Source organism: Bubalus bubalis, chromosome 21, assembly GCF_019923935.1.
Source record: "Bubalus bubalis isolate 160015118507 breed Murrah chromosome 21, NDDB_SH_1, whole genome shotgun sequence".
Classification (NCBI taxonomy): domain Eukaryota; kingdom Metazoa; phylum Chordata; class Mammalia; order Artiodactyla; family Bovidae; genus Bubalus; species Bubalus bubalis.
Genome location: NC_059177.1, coordinates 4,426,700 through 4,450,653, shown reverse-complemented (window position 1 = coordinate 4,450,653; position 23,954 = coordinate 4,426,700). Strand labels below are relative to the sequence as shown.

Below are 23,954 nucleotides of genomic sequence, written 5' to 3'. Positions count from 1 at the left end.
TAAGATTTTATAGATTTTGCCGTGAGTTATAGAAGTAGAGAGATTTGGTGGATCCTTGACATGGGATGCTTCCTGGAGGCACCCCTCTTTCACAGCTATGATCACAGAGGAGGAGTGTTGCAGTTTGGTGCACAAAACCCATTCCAACCACTCTTAATCTCCTGAAGATGGTCCCCTGTATTTCTCTGTCTGGTCTCTCATTATCCAGATTTCAAAATGTAATCATCTGTCTCCTTTATTCTCTCTCTTACTAGTTACCAACTCCCCAGATACCTCTGCAGTATCAGGTGTGGCGCCATAGAAAGGTTGAGAGATGACTGGCCAAGAACATAGGATTCACAGCCTCAATTCACAGGTCTCAATTAAGCTTGTTGTATGAAATTCACTAATAATGTTCCAGCAGTGTTTCACCATGAAACAACTGTGTGTTTGGTAGATAGAAATAATCTAGAAGGCATCACAAACATTAAAGATGAGGCACTCAGCAGAAATTCGTTTCTTAAGTATTGCAAACATCCTTTTTATTGATGAGAAATCTAAGCCAACAGCCAGTTGGGGGTCGTGGTGTTCGCAAAGTATATTATGCAGGTGATGTTTCAGTTTCACAAAGAGGAATAACTCAAAAGTTAGGCAACGTTACTCATGAGTAGAAACATAGAGATATATTTTTACTAAATTGTACATAATATTTTTTCTATTTGCTGCCTTTTATTCAATTATAGCTGCATTTGTGACTTATCAGACTGGCACCACTGAGAAAACATTGGTTAGTGTTTTCATGATAAAACATTTTCCCTGATAAACATGTGTGGGTCTATTGCTCACATATTCAGATTTGTAATCTAAATTTCATTTTAGTACATTTTTGATATTTTACTCTGGAGGAAGTTTCAAATTTACATAAACAACATTAATTTTTTTTCATTTTATTTAAAAAATTATCATATTGTAAATATTTTGCCTTACATACTCCCTAAAATCCTACAGGGTTTTTATTTGCATAAACATAAAATAGAAAAATTATCTGTCAAAGGATTAAAAAGGCACATCATTTTATTTTATTGAGTAGGAAAATAAGATTCCTCTGGTATGTAAATATTTGTCCCAATTTCTGTTCATCAGAAGACCTGCTAAAATAAAAAGATCCCAAAATAGAGTGCAGTCTCTCTCAATCCTTCCCTAATTCTTGGACTTCAGGTGGGATTAACAAAGAGAAATAAATCATACGAAAAGAGAGTTGGTTATTCCACTGTTTTCTGGAAACTGTTCTACTGACCAGTACATGTGCTTATGGGCAAAAGTCTAATTTGAAAGCAAAATGCGATTTTCCCTCCTCAAACCAGCCTGAAAACACATGTCATTATATATGGAAGCCTTTTCTAGGCACTGCTGCCCTCTGCTCCCCAGCCTCTTTGAACTTGAGCCTTTCTATTTCATGCCCTGCAGATGCCTGAAGTGCCTGGGAACTTACACTTTGCTTTTACCAGGGGTTAGAAATTGGAATGCAGAGTTCCAAAGAATAGCAAGGAGAGATAAGGAAGCCTTCCTCAGTGGTCAAAGCAAAGAAATAGAGGAAAACAATAGAATGGGAAAGACTAGAGATCTCTTCAAGAAAATTACAGATACAAAGAGAACTTTTCATGCAAAGGTGGGCTCAATAAAGGACAGAAATGGTATGGACTGAACAGAAGCAGAAAATATTAAGAAGAGGTGACAAGAATACACAGAAGAACTATATGAAAAAGATGTTCATGACCCAGATAATTATCATGGTGTGATCACTCACCTAGAGCCAGATACCCTGGAATGTGAAGTCAAGTGGGCCTTAGGAAACATCACTACGAACAAAGCTAGTGGAGGTGATGGAATTCCAGTTGAGCTATTTAAAATCTGAAAAGATGATGCTGTGAAAGTGCTGCACTCAATATGTCAGCAAATTTGGAAAACTCAGCAGTGGCCACAGGACTGGAAAAGGTCAGTTTTCATTCCAATCCCAAAGAAAGGCAATGCCAAAGAATGCTCAAACTACTGCACAATTGCACTCATCTCACATGCTAGTAAAGTAATGCTCAAAATTCTCCAAGCCAGGCTTTAGCAATACGTGAACCATGAACTTCTGATGTTCAAGCTGGTTTTAGAAAAGGCAGAGGAACCAGAGATCAAATTACCAACATCTGTTGGATCATCACAAAAGCAACAAAGTTCCAAAAAAAATCTACTTCTGCTTCATTGTCTATGCCAAAGCCTTTGACTGTGTGGATCGCAAGAAACTGGAAAATTCCTCAAGAGATGGGAATACCAGACCACCTTACCTGCCTCCTGAGAAATCTGTATGCAGATCAGGAAGCAACAGTTAGAACTGGACATGGAACAACAGACTGATTCCAAATTGGGAAATAAGTATGTCAAGGCTGTATATTGTCACTCTGCTTATTTAACTTATATGCAGAGTACAACATGAGAAACGCTGTGCTGGAGGAAGCAAAAACTGGAATCAAGATTGCTGGGGGAAATATCAATAACCTCAGATATGCAGATGACACCACCCTTTTGGCAGAAAGTGAGGAAGAATTAAAGAGCCTCTTGATGAAAGTGAAAGAGGAGAGTGTAAAAGTTGGCTTAAAACTCAATATTCAGAAAACAAAGATCATGACATCTGGTCCCATCACTTCATGGCAAATAGATGGGGAAACAATGGAAACAGTGACAGACTTTATTATTTTGGGCTCCCAAATCACTGCAGATGGTGACTGCAGCCATGAAATTAAAAGACGCTTACTCCTTGGAAGAAAAGTTATGACCAACCTAGACAGCATATTCAAAAGCAGAGACATTACTTTGCCAACAAAGGTCCATCTAGTCAAAGCTATGGTTTTTCCAGTAGTCATATATGGATGTAAGAGTTGGACTATAAAGAAAGCTGAGCGCTGAAGAATTGATGGTTTCGAACTGTGGTGTTGGAGAAGACTCTTGAGAATCCCTTGGACAGCAAGGAGATCCAACCAGTCCATCCTAAAGGAAATAAGTCCTGAATATTCATTGGAAGGACTGATTCTGAAGCTGAAACTCTAATACTTTGGCCACCTGATATGAAGAACTGACTCATTGGAAAATACCTTTTTTCTGGGAAAGATTGAAGGCAGGAGGATAAGGGGACAGCAGAGGATGAGATGGTTGGATGGCATCACCGACTCAATGGACATGAATTTGAGTAAACTCCAGGAATTGGTGATGGACAGGGAGGCCTATCATGCTGCAGTCCATGGGGTTGAAAAGAGTCAGACACGACTGAGTGACTGAACTGAACTGAACTGGAGCTGTACAGGATTGCTGAGCAATTTGTTTTGGGACAAAGAAATGTCTGAGGTTAGGTGAGCATGCAACTAATGATGCTTTACTTTGTCTGCAAAACATCAAGATCGATATGCAAGACATGTGAAGTTTATGGAAAACTGTTTTCTTTTCCCTCTAGAGGAGCGAGAAAATACTGGATGATCCCTTTCTTAAGAGCAGTAACATGACTGTTGCTTTTTTTCTTTTTTTATGTTTATAGCTTTATTATTTTTTTTGAATTTTATTTTATTTTTAAACTTTACATAATTTTATTAGTTTTGCCAAATATCAAAATGAATCTGCCACAGGTATACATGTGTTCCCCATCCTGAACCCTCCTCCCTCCTCCCTCCCCATACCATCCCTCTGGGTCATCCCAGTGCACCAGCCCCAAGCATCCAGTATTGTGCATCGAACCTGGACTGGCAACTCGTTTCATACATGATATTTTACATGTTTCAATGCCATTCTCCCAAATCTTTCCACCCTCTCCCTCTCCCACAGAGTCCATAAGACTGATCTATGCATCAGTATCTCTTTTGCTGTCTCGTACACAGGGTTATTGTTACCATCTTTCTAAATTCCATATATATGCGTTAGTATACTGTATTGGTGTTTTTCTTTCTGGCTTACTTCACTCTGTATAATAGGCTCCAGTTTCATCCACCTCATTAGAACTGATTCAAACGTATTCTTTTTAATGGCTGAGTAATACTCCATTGTGTATATGTACCACAGCTTTCTTATCCATTCATCTGCTGATGGACATCTAGGTTGCTTCCATGTCCTGGCTATTATAAACAGTGCTGCGATGAACATTGGGGTACACGTGTCTCTTTCCTTTCTGGTTTCCTCAGTGTGTATGCCCAGCAGTGGGATTGCTGGATCATAAGGCAGTTCTATTTCCAGTTTTTTAAGGAATCTCCACACTGTTCTCCATAGTGGCTGTACTAGTTTGCATTCCCACCAACAGTGGAAGAGGGTTCCCTTTTCCCCACACCCTCTCCAGCATTTATTACTTGTAGACTTTTGGATCGCAGCCATTCTGACTGGTGTGAAATGGTACCTCGTAGTGGTTTTGATTTGCATTTCTCTGATAATGAGTGATGTTGAGCATCTTTTCATGTGTTTGTTAGCCATCTGTATGTCTTCTTTGGAGAAATGTCTATTTAGTTCTTTGGCCCATTTTTTGATTGGGTCATTTATTTTTCTGGAGTTGAGCTGTAGGAGTTGCTTGTATATTCTTGAGATTAGTTGTTTGTCAGTTGCTTCATTTGCTAAATGGGAGAAGACTGTTGCTTTTTGATACAGCTTGGGCTGCTCCTTCCCACCAACTGGTAATATTAATTTCCTGTACTTCAAATGCCAGAATTTAAATAATTAGAATTTTTTTGCATGTATATCTAGCTTCATTGTTCCAACTAGCCAAAACTTGGGGACAATGTTGTAATTTATAGTGAACAGAGCTAGTTCTGGGAGGTTGTGATAGGCAGTAGAGATCCATGATATATTCATTAAAATTAGGTCTCTCGTGAACAATTAGGAGGAACTCAGAAAGAGAAAGCCTGATCAATGTCAAAGTTTTGGGCTAAAGTAGCTTTTCTTCTTGTTCTTCTACAGAAAGGACAGAGGATGGAATTTGGAAACTAGATTATCATCTCAGGAAATCAATGAATTTTGCAGCTTAAGAGGAATCTTTGTTAAGAGACACAGAAGGAAAATGGCACATTTCCCCAAGTCATCCCTAAACAGAGAAGGAAGCGATATGAATATGGTACTGGTTTCTCTCTTCTTGCTTAGAGGGAGGGGAGGAGGACTCACTTTTTTCATCAGCCGTCTTAGGGTCTGAAGATCCCAGATCATTTTTTTGCACCCTTGTGAGTCCGTCATTCACACAATCTTAAAGCATTGTACTGAAACCATCCATGTGCTATTCTAAAACCCCACAAATTTCTGAAGTCAAGATGACAAATCTTTAAAGTGAATGCTGAGGTTTTTACAACTTAAAAAAAAAAACAACTTTTAATTGCAAGTCAGCTAGATCAATTATAGGTGATTTTATTTAATTTTTTTCAGAGAGAGGGAAACATTTTCTCTTTGACAAATTATTTTCTGATGCCCAGCATGTTTTCAGGCTTTCCCCACCCTGCTGAGAATGTGTGGGGCTCTGTGTTCCCCAGCAGACTGAAGGGTAACAGCTTTCTCCATCTACCAACAGCAGAACAACGCACAGGTCCTTTGGAAGGTGGCATTTCAGCTCAGTGAGTATTTAAGGGCTGCCCTTGAGATAGGAATCAGAGTTCTTGTCCACAGCCCCGAAGGATGGAATCCACAAACATGCAGATGTTCATGGAAGCAAGCGAATAGGATTTATTAAAGAGGAAGAAAGTACAAAGCTCCCAGCATAGACACTGAGGCGGTAAAGAGTCCCCTTCATAGGTGATTTTTATTACCAAGGACAGTCTCTCTAAAGATACAATGTATTTTAAAAGTGAAGAAAATCATCACTTCTGAACAATCAAAGGAATCACTTCTAATCAGATATCAGGGCTCATTGTGACATCTGCTCACACGCCTCAAGATAGAATAGAAAATTGGATTAAGATATGAATTTCTGAAAATAAGACCTCAACCATCTACTTCAAATAAGCAACAAAAAGACCAAGAAAGGCAAACACCATACACACAAATTTAATTATCCTTGTCATAACAGGGTTAATGAGCCTAGCCAAGTCATTTTACCGCAGTGCATTCCAAAATACCCACTTCCTGCATTATGTCATTTTGTTCCCTATCAAACATAAATATCAAAGATTATCTATCCTTAGGCTGCTTTCATGTCCTAGCTATTGTAAACAGTGTTGCAATGCACAGGGGGGTGCATGCATCCTTTTGAATTATGGTTTTCTCTGGGTACAACCTAAATGTCCATCAAAAGATGAATGGATAAAGATATATATATATATGTATGGATATAAAGATATAGACAAATGGATACAGATAAAAATATAGATAAAGATATAGATAAATGGATAAAGAATGGATAAAGATAAATATATATAAAGATATATATATATATATATATAATGGATAGACTTGGAAATGATAATACTAAATGAATTAAGCCAGACAAAGAAAGACAAATATCATATGATATCGCTTATATGCAGAATCTAAGAGAAAAAAAAAGATACAAATGAACTTATTTACAAAATATAAACAGACTCACAGACACAGAAAAAAAACTTGGGTTACTAAAGGAGAAGCAGGGGGAGGATAATTTAGGAGTTTGGGATTAACATATACACACTATATGTAATATCTATATATTTATATCTGTATATAAAATAGACCTCTATAAATAAAAGTATATCTGTATATAAAATAACCAACAAGGACCTACTATTGCACAGGGAACATATTCAATATTTTATAATAATTTATAAGGGAAAATATTCTATATATATATATATGAAGAAAAGAATCTATGTATATAATCTATATAAAGAATCTATAAATAATCTATATCATATAGTGAGTCTGAGTGAACTCCGGGAGCTGGTGATGGACAGGGAGGCCTGGCGTGCTGCAATTCATGGGGTTACAAAGAGTCTGACACGACTGAGTGACGGATCTGATCTGATCTGATACGTAACTGAATCACTTTGCTGTATATCTGAAACTAACACAACATTGTAAATCAACTATACATCAATAAAAAAAATTGTATGTTTTCTGTTAGCATTTGAAGCCTTTATTAAAAGGTATTTGACTTCCAAAGTAAGGATAAATAAGTTAATTCAAGTATTGATGATAATTGATACTGTATATTTAATTGTATTATGTTCAAGGCAAGTCTCAGAAGCATAAAGTTATATCTCTCAGGATTTTTTTTTAACTTAGCATAATTATTTTGTTTTTCATGGTCCCATGAGATAAAACTAAGAAACTCAGTTATAACTGAGTTCTTGCTATTCACAATGTTTCCATTGGGTGTAGCTATGATATTAGAGAGGTTAATACCACAGCCTGCTTATTCAAGGAAGGATGCTCCGATATGTGGGGGATTTTTAGTGACTTTGTCTCTAGCATTAAACTACATGAGTCAGCTGTATATTCCATGGGTTAACCTAAAACAATTTCAAATCAATCACATCAAGATGGATTTCACTGCCTTTTTCCAAAAAGGAAGAATCATACAAAACTGAGACCTGTATTAAAACTTCACCCAATAATAATTCCACCTAGTTTACTCATTTTTGAATTTGTTTAGTAGAATCATGTAATTCATATCTAGTTTGAATGCCTTCTGTACGTGGACATCTGTAGGATAAAACGAGATGAATAAGCAGAAAACCCTTTAACAATGCAAGTCCTTTACTCAATGGTGGGTCTGAGCAGAGTGTCTTTAAATGTCTTTTATCTTAAAGGGAAAAAGAAAAAGTATTTCTCCTAAAATGCAAGGGCAGCTGACTTGCTGAGATGAAAACTGCTAACTATTTTCCTAACAACACCATATGTCTCCAATTGGATCATAATGCAGCTAGTTCTCAGGAGAATGTCACGCATGGAAACTAACCAAATCGAGTCACAGCTTCACTGCTGACTCATGATTAACCAGGGGTCGTACTTTGGGATTTTTCAGAGCGTCCAAATGCCAATCCGAATGGCCTTTCTTCTTTCCCAAAACTTAGCATGTCATAAAATGAACCTGATCCTGCCAGAAAACTATGTCTTTTTTTTTTTTTTGTTCAGACTTCATTTTCTATATAACTCAATATATTTTAATGAACCAAAATGTTCAAACCCTAAATACTCTAGCCATGGGTTTTAAATAGTAGATACTTAATGTAGCAAACATTACAAAGATGCAACATAAAATCATCAAAAGAAGAAATATAAGACTGAAGAAGTCACATTTTTCCCCTAAGAATCACTGAAAATAAAAAACCAACAAATAAACCAAGATGTATGAGTCAGATATTTCCTTATCTGTTATTCTCTTTCAGAACTTCACTCAACATTTAATATTTTTATGCATGAGTAAGATGTATTTTTTCTTCCAGTTTTATTGAGATATGAGTAAGATATTTTAATCTACTTAATACACAATACTATTCATGTATTTTTTAAAAAATTAATATCATGTCAAGGTAGTCCTAGCTCACATTCCGATACATATGATATATTCAATTCTTTTGTGTTGATTGTAATTCTTAATAGCATAAAGTTATATCATCTTATGATGTGTGTCAAATATTGAGAATTTTGCCTTCAAAAAATATGAAATGCCCTGAAGTAGTCTAAACTGGTGCTTCCTAGATTATCTCTGATGAATGGGTGTACTAAAAAATTTAATGTGCATTTGATATTTTTGTAAAATATGAAGTTATGCAGTAAGACTTCATGATAATGTCATATTGCTATAAAAGTTTCTAAATGCTCTTTCTGCCTTTCTGCATTCTTCTTGTCATGGGCTGGTAAGAACTGTTTGGGAACTGGTCTCAATCTATGGATTCCACTATTATTATTATTATTTTTACAATATGTCACTCACTGTTTAGATATTTTACAAAGTAGAAATCAGGATACCAATATTAATGATATAAGTCACAAACTTTCTTCACAGCAAGTGCATTTCAAACTATTCTTTGCTATTTTCCTTCTAATTCACTTTAAGGAATTAGCAGCAGAGATTCAAAAAGACAGGCCAAAGATGAATCACCAAGAAGCTTTTGGTAATGTTGAGAAAGATGAGTTGCATAGTATTAAAAAAAATACATATTTATAAAGGCAAAAAGTTTCCTCCATTGGGAGGAAACTATGGGCCTTACCATGTACTCATTCTGATAGTAGCAATGAGCCTAGATATTATTTAATGATTACTTTATGGCATTTCTCACCTGGGATTCCTGGTGGTGTTTTCAGATATTTTCCATTAAAATGTTGAATTACCACTTCACATTTTTCAGTAGACTCCATTCTGGGAAAAGAAGTAAACAGGGGATTATATACTTTCATGAAGCTGTACATATCCAGGAAAAATAAATTAAAAAGAGAAGGAAATTAAGAAAACCCTAGACAAGTTTCATTTGAGAATTTTACCAGAATCGTCACCAGTTGTCATGAACACATAGTGGACAGAAGACCACAAACCCATTGCCACCAAGAGCAAGGCTTACTCTACTGAAGGCTGACTGTGTGGACGGCTCTGAGTGGGGTCATCACTCAGACATAATCCCGAGGCATCATCTTATTTAATCTGTATAACAATTTAATCCGTACCCTCAAAGTGCTCAATAAACACCTTTTGAATGTCCGAGTTAGCAAACGTTGAGAGGCAGTTCTAGCTACTGCCTTTCACACCATGAGGCCAGCCAGGCTGAGCAAGACGAGCTGCCGTGGCAGCAAGTGGTTCAGGTGGGCTTGTAGCTGAGGCCTGGGTGACACCCACCTGCATTGCAGCTACTAAGCTATACCCTGAGAATCTGCACAAAGCAAGCTGAGGGAGTGCGCTGGCTTTCAACAACTGGCAGCCTAAGGGGGGAGACTCACACAGTAGTGATGTCATCATGATGCCATTTCACGCTCACATCATGACACCTTTATTGAAAATCCATGAGGTGACAGACACAGAAGGGAGTTATTTCAGGTCCCAAATGTCTTAGGAAAATAAACATACACAAACCTCAGGTCTTGAACTTTCTTACTTTTGAATTGTAGATGACCTCCTATTTTTTCATACTAGGTATCAATAGAGTCGGTTTCTTTTGCCAAATTTTGGCATCTCACATAAAAGCTCATGAACAATACTTGGGACCACACCATCACACTGTCAACATTAGCAGGTGGATCGCCTCTGAGGCTGGCCTGCCCTCAGCCTTGAGGCTGTACTTTCCTTTGCTGCTGAATAAAACTGAGCTGTAACAAAGCTGTAACACTGGTCCGCCGGTTCAAATCTTTGCTGCAGTGAAACAGAACCGAGGAAATTATACACTCCCCTGACATATCTGGTGCCGTGTCTTGCATTTCACCTGGCTGAAACAACCTCAGCTTGGTCCCAGGGAGGTGGAGACCAAGCACAGCAAAAGCCCAACTTGGTGAAAGCTCACATGGGAGAAACTGAACACAAAGGAATACCCATGCAGTGGAAGTGACAAGAAGCCTAACGTGCTAGAAACTGAGACAACAAAAACAGACTTAGCAGAAAGCTCAGGCAGCTCAGTCTCAGATTCCAGAAGACCTCCAGTTAAGGTCAGATCAGATCAGATCAGTTGCTCAGTCGTGTCCGACTCTTTGAGACCCCATGAACCGCAGCACGCCAGGCCTCCCTGTCCATCACCAACTCCCGGAGTTCACTGAGACTCATGTCCATTGAGTCAGTGATGCCATCCAGCCATCTCATCCTCTGTCATCCCCTTCTCCTCCTGCCCCCAATCCCTCCCAGCATCAGAGTCTTTTCCAATGAGTCAAGTCTTCGCATAAGGTGGCCCAAGTACTGGAGTTTCAGCCTTATCATCATTCCTTCCAAAGAAATCCAGGGCTGATCTCCTTCAGAATGGACTGGTTGGATCTCCTTGCAGTCCAAGGGACTCTCAAGAGTCTTCTCCAACACCACAGTTCAAAAGCATCAATTCTTCAGCACTCAGCCTTCTTCACAGTTCAACTCTCACATCCATATATGACCACAGGAAAAACCATAGCCTTGACTAGACAGACCTTTGTTGGCAAAGTAGTGTCTCTGTTTTTCGATATGCTATCTAGGTTGGTCATAACTTTCCTTCCAAGGAGTAAGCGTTTTTAATTTCATGGCTGCAGTCACCATCTGCAGTGATTTTGGAGCCCAGAAAAATAAAGTCTGACACTGTTTCCACTGTTTCCCCATCTATTTCCCATGAAGTGATGGGACCAGATGCCATGGTCTTCGTTTTCTGAATGTTGAGCTTTAAGCCAACTTTTTCACTCTCCACTTTCACTTTCATCAAGAGGCTTTTTAGTTCCTCTTCATTTTCTGTTCTAAGGGTGGTGTCATCTGTATATCTGAGGTTATTGATATTTCTCCCAGCAATCTTGATTCCAGCTTGTGTTTCTTCCAGTCCAGTGTTTCTCATGATGTACTCTGCATATAAGTTAAACAAACAGGGTGACAATATACAGCTTTGATGAACTCCTTTTTCTATATGGAACCAGTCTGTTGTTCCATGTCCAGTTCTAACTGTTGCTTCCTGACCTGCATACAAATTTCTCAAGAGGCAGGTCAGGTGGTCTGGTATTCCCATCTCTTGAAGAATTTCCCACAGTTTATTGTGATCCACACAGTCAAAGGCTTTGGCATAGTCAATAAAGCAGAAATAGATGTTTTTCTGGAACTCTCTTGCTTCTTCCATGATCCAGCGGAGGTTGGCAATTTGATCTCTGGTTCCTCTGCCTTTTCTAAAACCAGCTTGAACATCAGGAAGTTCACGGTTCACATGTTGCTGAAGCCTGGCTTGGAGAAGTTTGAGCATTACTTTACCAGCGTGTGAGATGAGTGCAATTGTGTGGTCGTTTGAACATTCTTTGGCATTGCCTTTCTTTGGGATTGGAATGAAAACTGACCTTTTCTAGTCCTGTGGCCACTGCTGAGTTTTCCAAATTTGCTGGCATATTGAGTGCAGCACTTTCATGGCATCATTTTCAGAATTTGAAATAGCTCAACTGGAATTCCATCACCTCCACTAGCTTTGTTCGTAGTGATGCTTTCTAAGGCCCACTTGACTTCACATTCCATGATGTCTGGCTCTAGGTGAGTGATCACACCATCATGATTTTCTGGGTCATGAAGATCTTTTTTATACAGTTCTTCCAGTTAAGGTCAACAAGCTACAACTTGCCATGCCAACTCAACAAGGATATATAAAACCATACCCAACCACGGTAAATATCACGCACACTTAGATGGACACCACTATAAGGACTCTGAGGTTTGAGAGTAGCAGAGGGGGAGGCCCAATGCCCCTCTCTGTTCCAGCTCAGCAGGAAGTAGCCAGAGAGACCTCGACTCCCCTATCCCCAAAGAATTGGGCCTCCCATCTCTTGGGGGGGAATGCTATGTAGTTAGAATAGGAAGAAGCAGTCTAAAATGGCGGTGTCTAAAACATAAAGAAGAACTTCTCTGTAGCTCAGACTGTAAAGAATCTGCTGGCAATGCAGGAGAACTGGGTTTGATCCCTGGGTCAGGAAGATCCTCTGGAGAAGGGAAGAGCAACCCAATCCAGTATTCTTGCCTGGAGAATCCCCATGGACAGAGGAGCCTGGTGGGCTACAGTCCATGGGGTTGCAAAGAGTCAGACATGACTGACCAACTCACACTACATCACACTGTCAACATTAGTAGTCTTGCCATCTCCTAAGTAGAATAGTATCAGCAACATTCCTAAATTTTAACTCTATCTGACCTTTATTATTTGGTAAAATTGGGTGGGAAAGGTAAAAATTAAAGGGTCAATTCTATTAAAAAGAAATTAATGCCCATGAACGGTACACCAGAGGAAAAACAGACTTAAGAAATGGCACACATACATAGAAAAGAACATGCATGAAATGTATAAAATTTGTCCAAAAGGCAAAGTGTATAATTTTGGATGTTCTGCTGGATTTTATCAATCCTATGAGCTTTCTTGGAATGAAGCCCTTTGACACAATTTGTTAACCTTTTGTGCATCCAAATATTATGTGTGTTTTCATGATCATATCACATGTAGAGTAAACAAGAAAAGGGAAAAAATTTATAAACAACTTCCAAACGAGGTATACATTTATTACAGTTACAGGAATTCCAATGTGAGAGGAACTGCAGATGCCAGGAAAACTCTGAGAAGTGTACACAGGAGGCCAGAAACGCCACTGGAGAAATAACTAGGGCAGGAGTCTGGGGGGCAGGTGGAAGGTCATGTCCCTGTAGATGGGGCAGAGTGAGCAGAGCGCTGGGGCTGGATGGAGTTTCACGGGGGAAACTCCTGGAGATAAGCTGAGAGGTGAGGCAGAAGCTTTTGAGTTATCAAGTTAAGGACTTTTTTATTTTTTGGAAGTTAGTTGATTTATAATGTTGTGTTAGTTTCCGGTGCAGGGCAAAGTGATTCGGTTATATTCAAAAAACTAAGATCATGGATTCCAGTCCCATCACTTCATGGCAAACAGAAGGGGGAAAAAAAAAAGTAACACAATGAAGCTATGAGCCATGCCATGCAGAGTCACCCTAAAGGAGATGAAACCAGTCAATCCTAAAGGAAATCAACTCCGAATATTCATCAGAAGGACTGATGCTGAAACTCCAATGCTTTGGCCACTTGATGCAAAGAGCCAACTCATTGGAAAAGACCCTGATGCTGGGAAAGATTGAGGACAGGAGGAGAAGGGGATGACAGAGGATGAGATGGTTGGATGGCATCACTGCCTCAATGGACATGAGTTTGAACAAACTCCAGGAGATAGGGAAGGACAGGGAAGCCTGGTATGCTGCACTGCATGGGGTTGTAAAGAGTCAGGCACAACTTAGCAACTGAAGAAGAAAATATATGTATACATATGGCTTCTCTGATAGCTCAGTTAGTAAAGAATCTGCCCGTGATGCAAGAGACTCTGGTTTGATTCCTAGGTTGGGAAGATCCACTGGAGAAGGGATAGGCTACCCACTCCAGAATTACTGGGCTTCCTTGTGGCTCAGCTGGTAAAGAATCCTAAAGAATCCACCTGCAATGCAGGAGACCTGTGTTCGATCCCTGGGAGTATGTGTATATATATATGTGTGTGTATATATGTATATATAATCTTTTTCAGATTCTTTTTTATAGGTTATTAGAAAATATCACATATATTTATTGTGTTACACAGTAGGACCTTGTTGTTTATTTATTTTATATATAATAGTGTGTATTTGTTAACTCCTAATTTATCCCTCTATGCATTTCCCCCTGTAACTGTACGTTGGTTTTCTATGTCTGTGACTCGACTTGTTTTACATATAAGTTTGTTTGTATCATTTTTTTAAGATTTAAGTTCTATGTGATATTGCATTTGTCTTTCTCTATCTGGCTTACCTTAATTAGTATGACCATCTCTAGGTTCATCCATGTTGCTGCCAATGGCATTATTTCATTCTTTTTTTATGGCTGAGTAATATTCCATTGTGTGTATGTACCACATCTTCTTTACCCCTTCGTCTGTCAATGGACATACAGGTGGCATCTGTGTCTTGGCTATTGTAAACTGCTGCAGTAAACACTGGGGTGCATGTATCTTTTTGAATTGTGGTTTTCTCTGGATATATGCCCAGGAGTTTATTGCTGGATCATATAGCACCTCTATTTGAAGATGTTTTCAAAAGCACATTCCATCTGGGGTGCTCTAAAATTATTTTATGATTCAAATTTAAAAACGAATATTTTCGAAGGTACATACATTCCTAGGAAACACAGAGAAGATGCACACTTTTCTGCGTTGATACAGACGGTGAAGCAGAACAGGACTGATGTCGAGGGCATGAGACTCTGCATTACTGGAGCCCCGAGCCTGGAAAACTTCACTCGATTTAAAGGTCTGCTGTCACTGTCAATACATCTTAAACCAGGGGGCCTTCTATTTTTAATTTTCACTAGGACCCACAAATTACATAGCTGGTCCTGCTAAGACAAGAAAGCACAGGAAATTAACTTGACATAATATTCATGTATCAGATGCCCAGTGGATCCACATACTGTTATTTGGAAGAACATCTGAAGAGTGACTCTTGTGTCCAAATGCAAAAGTAAAACTTTAAGCTTAATAATATCCAATTTTAGTTAATAAAAACAAAAATGGCATTTTGTTCAACGTTTAATCACAGTGTCGACTACAAACTGGCACTTGCCATCTAACTCCACAAGATTTAGATCAGGCGCTGCTGCAGCTGCGGACTTTCAGACACCCCTGAAAGGAGTTCAGGGTGAAGAGCAGAAACGAGGCGCCCTATGCTGGAAGAAAAACGGACAGGCTAAGTCTTCAGATAGTTAGCTTCAGGAATTGATGTTATTAGCCCAATGCTATCTCCTCATATCTACAAAAGCACTGAAATCTGTCATGGAGACGACTGCTCCTTGTGACTAGGAAAATCTGCAAAAAATGTATGCTTGATAACATACGCTGCCCTTTCACCAAGATCAATTATACCTTCCCCTCTACATCTTTGGCGCAGTGTCCCAGAGCTACCTCAGGTGCTGTTCCTGGGCTGCTGTCCTCAATTTGCCCCCCAATAAAACTTAACTTGCAGCTCTCACATTATTTTTATTTAACTCAACAACAGATTTCCCGAAATTAGAGGATATTTGGATTAGAGGAGCAGCTAAGTACAATTTTGCTAACTCATTCACGTTTTCTTTCCAGGGGAATGTTTCACATCTTCCAACTTGTTATTTTTATTTTTTTTCTTTTAAGTAGGAAACTTCCATTTCTAGGAACAAAAGAATTCAAATTCTGCTTTCTCTCTGCCCACAGGACCAACTCTCCATTGTCTCTTAGGGAAGATAACCTTCCCTCCAAGCAGAGACATGAATGGGAGAGGAAATGTAAGCCCTTAATTACTACAGATGTTACTTTATGGAATTTTTATTCCAGGAAAGCACCAGAATGAAAAGCTTATGCCCCAGGGCCCCTCCCTGCTCAATCTCTCTCCGGGTACCCATCTAGATAAAAGGCAGTTAAGAATCTAAAGCTTGCTTGCCAGAGTCCTACAAATCAGACCCTTCCTCTTTTTCTTGAAAATGACATGGAATTCTAAATGAACACTGAAACTGGATGGGGGTTGTGTGTGAGCTTTTTAATGCCAGGTGATAAGACTTGGGGACTGCAGAGGAAGTCAGAGAAGAAAGTCAGGGGCCTTCATCCAGTCCACCCACCTGGTTTGAAAGGCTCACATCTCCCCTTCTGGATGCTAGTATGATCGTCTTTCCTCGAGACTGTTTTACAGCACCATCAAGCCAGGTGGGGCTGCTGGTGTGAATGCAAGACAGCATCACAGAGTGCTCACTCTGATTTAACTGAGTGAATGTGTGCAGGAGTCTTTAGAGACTCTTGTCTCTGAAAGAATAAGTGCAATAAAGGTCTGTTTTCTGTAGCTGCTGGCACTGAATGTCAAACCACGTTATGTGGCACCACCCAGAAGTGAAAATTTCATTTTTATATACAGGGCACATTTTAACAAGGCAAAGTCTTCCCAGCAAAGACGACCATTGAGGAGCTGTGGAGTGGAGAGGTCCAGAGTGAGACCCACGAGCTCTGGGGGAGGGACTGCATTTGAAGGGCCACCTTAGGGAAAATGTGCCCATTTTCTTCTCCAGTTTCACTGTTAGCCTATTTGAAATGCCAGCCCAAGCCATCTGCAATCTGGCATGTGCTCCACTTGAAACTGACCCGAGCCTTATCAAGTGGGCCTGAAAAGGCAGCATGCCAGATAAAGCCACCTGACCAGGGCCCCTTTGGATGGGCCACTGCATCCATTCTTTCTAGGTGGTACCTGAACCCTCTCACATCCCTCAGAAGAGTTCAAGTGCCAGCCAACCATTCACCCGTCAATGCATTAATTAGGTTCCTACAAGGCTCCAATCGTGGTACAAAGCCTCAGGGTTTTCTGTTAGGTCTGATGTTTAAATAGAAACGCACATTAAAGGTCCTGTTTGACATTCTTTCTTGTCTCCGTGCCTAGGAACCTGGCTTCATTCATTTGAAATGCTCCACCGAATTGTGACTTCGAGAAAATTTCTTTTTTAACAACATCTATTAAGAGGTGCTTATTTCACAGCCAATGCAATCCTCACAGGCAGATTACATCCGATGAGAGCCTGCTTCAATATCAGGGCCAGACTTAACACACAGAGGTGGAAAAGCATAGTATAAAACCATTTTCATCCTATCTGTCTCACATCCACGGAGAATCTCTCAGTTTATTATTTTCAAGCAATAAGCACGATTATGCACGCAGTTAAGACAAATTCACGCTGTCGTTTACGATAGTTAATGAGAGGCTTTCACTATTTTGAAATTTTTGTGGTTTTGCAATCACAAGATCTGTACAAGTTACTGGCGACTTAGACTTTTATATAGCTTAGCAAACCAGTCACCTTTGCTTCCAGTAAGATTTACAGAAAGGGTCAACATGAAAAGATTTTTGGAAAAAAGCAAATTATGTCATTGGCTTCTTAAACCCTAGTAACAGAAGGAATCATAGTGAGTTTCAGGAAGAAAGAGGGGTGAAGGAGTTGAATTTCCTTCTGTTTTTGCAATTTGTTTTCTTCCTTTGAGGTGCTTGACATCCTTAAGAGACAAAAGTCATAAATGTCAAGTCGTACACAGACTAGCCTTCCTGTCTCTTCTCTTTGAGGGAATTCTGACACTTTGGTGGCTCCTTGCACATTCCTCTTATGGAATGGAGCTGTGGACAACATTTGGCTCATGAAAACCCACTCCGAAGTTTTAAAATCACATATATTCAGGACTAGAAACAGCCTCAGATATCAACTTTTACATGACACAGAGGAAGAAGGTGGTGACTTCTCTAAAGTCGAGTTGTTGGATGAGTCTCCAAAGGAACTTTGGCCCTTGAGGCTCAGTCCAATGGCTTGTTTGGAAGAAATGGGGCTCCATGGCTGACCTGTCATCCCTCCTGACTTCCTGCACTGATCTGCTTTCATCTTGTTGAAGCTGGGTGGGTCCTGCCATCCCCATGTCATGCAGCCACCAATGACTAGAGCAGGTGTTCTCAGAAATGGAAATTATACCCTGAGCTGATATAATGAGAAGGGTACTTCATTGCTGCAGTATTCTTTCCAAAACTCAGACATAACATGGATCCCATCATGAAATAAACATCGCAGAAACCTAGGTCTGGAGACACTTTTCAGGATACCTTGCTGGGACTACTCATGGAAAACAAGGAAAGTCTGAGAGGCTGTCAGAGACCAGAGTAGACTGATGAAAAAGACAACCAAATGCAAGATGGTGCCAGGGACCAGATTCTGGAGCAGAAAGGGGATTAGCAGTGGAAAAATGGGTGAAATTCATATAAACTCTGGAGTTCAGTTAATAATACTGTACTGATGTCAGTTTATTAATTCTGACAAATATGTTATGGTAATGCAAAGTGTTGACAATGAGAAAAACTGGATATAGGGTATATAAAACCTGTGTATGCTCTTTGTAAAGAGCTCTTTCTGTATGCTCTTTCTATAAAACTAAATTTATTCCCAAATTTGAAAAGGCTTATTTTAAAAATGACTGTATATTAAAACGATTAGTTGTTGTTCAGTTGTTCAGTCAGGTCCAACTCTTTGTGTATGACGCCATGGACTGCAGCATGCTAGGCTTCCCTGTCCTTCACTATCTCCTGGAGGTTGCTCAAACTCATATTCATTGAATTGGTGATGCCATCTAACTATCTTATCCTCTGTGGATCCCTTAAAATGATTAGGGAACTATATTTTCTTTTTCTAGATACCAATGTTTGGGACCCAGTCCTGGAGTTTCTGGCTTAATTGCTTTGGTGTGAAATCCAGGGACAAATTTTCCAAAACTACCCAGGTAATCCCAGTATGCAGCCAGGGTTAAAAAAGACTATTCTGAAGTTCTGCATCAGGTCACCCCAAACTGGAGACCACGGGCCAAATCCAGCCCTCACATAGATTTGCTTGGGCTGCAAAGAGTCTCAGAAAAATTTGAAATGACTCTCAACATCTAAAGATTGAGAGAATTCACAAAAAATTTGAATGCCTCATTCCTCTTTCAAGAGAAAGGAAAAGATGAAAAAAGAGATGTTTTCTGCGTGGCAACTATGGCATAGCAAAAATAAATTTGGTCTCTGTCCTGGATTCCTAGCATAAGACTCCTACAATTCTGGGGATTTCCTGAGTGATAGAAATGTCTTCTGCTCCTCACAATGAACCACTTTTGACCATAACTGAGTTTGTGTTAATAAGATGACTCAAGGTGAAACCCCTAGATAGTGTTAGGACAGGGCTGGACAACAGAAAGACCCAATAATTAGAGGGTTAGAGCTTTGGGGCCCATCCTTCAATGTCTGGGGATGGCTGAGGGGCTAGAGTTTTGAGTTCAACCATCAACAATGAAATCAGATTGATTATACTCTTTGCAGCCAAAGATGGAGAAGCTTTATGCTGTTAGCAAAAATAAGACTGGGAGCTGAATGGGGCTCAGATCATGAATTCCTTATTGCCAAATTCAGACTTAAATTGAAGAAAGTAGAGAAAACCACTAGACCATTCATGTTTAACCTAAATCAAATCCCTTAAAATTATATAGTAGAAGTGACAAATAGATTTAAGAGATTAGATCTGATAGAGTACCTGAAGAACTATGGACAGAGGTTCGTGACATTGTACAGGAGACAGGGATCAAGACCATTCCCAAGAAAAATAAATGCAAAAAGGCAAAATGGTTGTCTGAGGAGGCCTTACAAATACCTGTGCAAAGAAGAGAAGTGAAAGGCAAATGAGAAAAGAAAGATAAACCCATTTGAATGCAGAGTTCCAAAGAATAGCAAGGAGAGATAAGAAGGCCTTCCTCAGTGATCAATGCAAAGAAATAGAGGAAAACAATAGAATGGGAAAGACTAGAGATCTCTTCTGGAGAAGGAAATGGCAACCCACTCCAGTGTTCTTGCCTGGAGAATCCCAGGGACGGGGGAGCCTATTGGGCTGCCGTCTATGGGGTCACACAGAGTCGGACACGATTGAAGTGACTTAGCAGCAGCAGCAGCAGCAGAGATCTCTTTAAGAAAATTAGAGATACCAAGGGAATATTTCATGCAAAGATGGGCACAATAAAGGACAGAAGTGGTAAGGACCTAAAAGAAGCAGAAGCTATTAAGAAGAGGTGGCAGGAATACACTGAAGAGCTATACAAAAAACATCTTTATGACCCAGATAACCATGATGGGGTGATCACTCCCCTAGAGCCAGACATCCTGGAGTGTGAAGTCAAGTGGGCCTTAGGAAGTATCACTATGAACAAAACTACTGGAGGTGATGAAATTCCAGTTGAGCTATTTCAAATCCTGAAAGATGATGCTGCGAAAGTGCTGCACTCAATATGTCAGCAAATTTGGAAAACTCAGCAGTGGCCACAGGACTGGAAAAGGTCAGTTTTCATTCCAAGCCCAAAGAAAGGCAATGCCAAAGAATGCTCAAACTACCGCACAATTGCACTCATCTCACATGCTAGCTAAGTAATGCTCAAAATTCTCCAAGCCGGGCTTCAGCAGTATGTGAACCGTGAACTTCCAGATGTTCAAGCTGGTTTTAGAAAAGGCAGAGGAACCAGAGATCAAATTGCCAACATCTGTTGGATCATCAAAAAAGCAACAAAGTTCCAGAAGAACACCTACTTCTGCTTTATTGACTATGCCAAAGCTTTTGACTGTGTGGATCACAACAAACTGTGGAAAATTCTTCAAGAGATGGGAATACCACCTTACCTGCCTCCTAAAAATCTGTATGCAGGTCAAGAATCAACAGTTAGTACTGGACATGGAACAATGGACTGGTTCCAAATTGGGAAAGGTGTATGTCAAGGCTGTACATTGTCACCCTGCTTATTTAACTTATATGCAGAGTACATCATGCAAAATCCTGGGCTGGAAGAAGCACAAACTGGAATCAAGATTGACAAGGGAAATATCAATAACCTCAGATATGCAGATGACACCACCCTTAAGGTAGAAAGTGAAGAAGAATAAAGAGCCTCTTGATGAAAATCAAAGAGGAGAGTGAAAAAGTTGGCTTAAAACTCAACATTTAGCAAACAAAGATCATGGCATCTGGTTCCATCACTTCATGGCAAATACATGGGGAAACAATGGAAACAGTGACAGAATTTATTTTGGGGGGGGGGCTCCAAAATCACTGAAGATGGTGACTGCAGCCATGAAATTAAAAGACGCTTGCTTCTTGGAAGAAAATCTATAACCAACATAGACTGCAAACTAAAAAGCAGGAGCATTACTTTGCCAACAAAAGTCTGTCTAGTGAAAGCTATGGTTTTGCCAGTAGCCATGCATGGATGTGAGAGTTGGACTATAAAGAAAGCTGAGCGCTGAAGAATTGACACTTTTGGACTGTGGTGTTGGAGAAGACTCTTGAAAGTCCCTTGGACTTCAGGAGATCAAACCGGTCCATCTTAAAGGAAATCAATCCTGAATATTCCTTTTAAGGACTGATGCTGAAGCTGAAACTCCAACACTTTGGCCATCTGATGCAAAGAACTGACTCATTGGAAAAGACCCTGATTCTGGGAAAGCTTGAGGGCAGGAGGAAAAGGGGACAACAGAGGATGAGATGGTTACATGGCATCATTGGCTCGATGCACATGAATTTGAGCGAGCTAGCAATGGTCAATGATTCAATCAAATTGTGTTTGTGTGATAAGACCTCCATAGACACCACTGAACAGGGTTTGCAGAGCTTACGGGCTGATGGACACATTGCTGTGTTGGGAAGGTGGGACACCAGAGAGGGCAGAGAATCTCTGAGTCACTTCTCCCCTCCCCACTCCCTCTTGCCCATGCATCTTTTCCTTCTGGCTGTTCCTGAGCTGTACATTTTCTGAAATACAAGTAAATATTTAAGTGTTTCCCCATGTTCTGTGGATAGTTGTAGTGAATTTTCAAGCTGAGGAGTTTCAAGGGAACCCCTGAATTTGTAGTGGGCAGGGCAGAAATATGGATTGTCTGATACCCTATTTGTGGTTGTTTGAAGTGGGGGTACATCTTGTGGACTGAGCCCTTGAACCTGTGCGGTCTGATAACTCTGAGTACTTAGGGTTAAAATGGAAATGAATTAGACACTCAGTTCAGAGAAGGCAATGGCACCCCACTCCAGTACTTTGCCTGGAAAATCCCATGGATGGAGGAGCCTGGTGGGCTGCAGTCCATGGGGTCACTAAGAGTCGGACACAACTGAGCATCTTCCCTTTCACTTTTCCCTTTCACGCATTGGAGAAGGAAATGGCAACCCACTCCAGTGTTCTTGCCTGGAGAATCCCAGGGATGGGGGAGCCTGGTGGCTGCTGTCTGTGGGATCACACAGAGTCGGACACGACTGAAGTGACTTAGCAGCAGCAGCAGCAGGCACTCAGTTGGTGTAAGAGAACTAGATAACTGGTGTGGGAAAATGATATGTAGTTGATATCAAAAAATCCACATATTTGTTGTCAGAAATGAAGTCAGAAAAAACAAACATGACTGCATAGTTACTCTAGTTTGAGCAGTTGCTTTCTTTTTTTTTGCCTTTATTTATTTATTTTTTTACTTTGCTTTTTCTAAACAGAGCCAGGCAGTTTGCCATGGCTCCAATCTGAAGGAGGAGTAGCAGGTTGTATTTATTGCTGAACTTGCGCTGTTTTCCATTTTTATATTGTAACAGTGGGGTCAAGGGGACTCATCCATGTGTAGTGATGTTTCTGTCTAGCCCTCCCCCGTGTCTTCTCTGCTCTGCCCTATGCCCCAAAGAAATGGCACTTCCATGGACTACATTATCTTTACTCTGTCACTTGATGGCTTGTACTGATGTCACCACTGGACGCCCGGAGGAGACAGAGGTCCGGCTGGTCCTGTTCATCCTTTCTGCTCTGGTACCGCGTCTGTCTGGCAGGGGTTACATCCCTTCCTGTCTACAGTGCCTCCAGGCAGTCCCTCCTGCAAGGCCCTAGGTCTCCCTGGACTCGGGGCACATGCCTCCACCTGTTTTCTTCTCTCTGGGGGGCAAAGGCTTGCTCCTGTTCATCACTGGGTATCTCACCTTCCCTTCATCAGTTCCCTTAGCTCTGTCACCCCTCTGTAAAGACTCCTCTACATCAGGATCTCCAGTTAGATTATTTGGAACGAAACTCTGTTGCCAGCCAGCACACTGATGGCTACCTCGTAAAACTATAAGCAATCAGGAACAAAATTATACATGAGGCTGTGTCTTTCAAGATAAATGGAAGGGAAAAATGTTTACTCATACTTAGTCTGGGAGCTGCTTATTCCAGAATACCTGCCTGTCCCCCGGCAACATCCTTGTCTGGATGCATCATAATCTAAATTTATCTTTTCACCATATATTACCAATGTTTTCAAAAGGAATGTGGTGAAGAGAATGGGAAAACAATCAATTCAAAATCAAAATTGAGATAAAGAAGGAATTGATGGTGTGATCACTGACCTACAGCCAGACATCCTGGAATGTGAAGTCAAGTGGGCCTTAGAAAATGTCACTAAGAACAAAGCTAGTGGAGGTGATGGTATTCCAGTTGAGCTATTCCAAATCCTGAAAAATGATCCTGTGAAAGTGCTGCACTCAATATGTCAGCAAATTTGGAAAACTCAGCAGTGGCCACAGGACTGGAAAAGGTCAGTTTTCATTCCAATCCCAAAGAAAGGCAATGCCAAAGAATGCTCAAACTACCGCACAATTGCACTCATCTCACATGCTAGTAAAGTAATGCTCAAAATTCTCCAAGCCAGGCTTCAGCAATATGTGAACCATGAACTTCCTGATGTTCAAGCTGGTTTTAGAAAAGGCAGAGGAACCAGAGATCAAATTGCCAACCTCCGCTGG

At 40.3% G+C, this 23,954-nt stretch overlaps 1 protein-coding gene across 11 annotated transcripts in view; it reads right to left on the bottom strand.

Moving 5' to 3' along the window:
• RBMS3 (RNA binding motif single stranded interacting protein 3) overlaps window positions 1-23,954 on the bottom strand; it is an 817,173-nt gene that overhangs the window by 275,001 nt on the left and 518,218 nt on the right. For all 11 annotated transcript variants that reach the window (XM_044934041.2, XM_044934037.2, XM_044934042.2 and 8 more), the window contains exon 6: window positions 9,237-9,316. In XM_044934041.2, coding sequence (XP_044789976.1) covers window positions 9,237-9,316 — 80 coding nt within the window. The remainder of the gene's footprint in view (window positions 1-9,236; window positions 9,317-23,954) is intronic.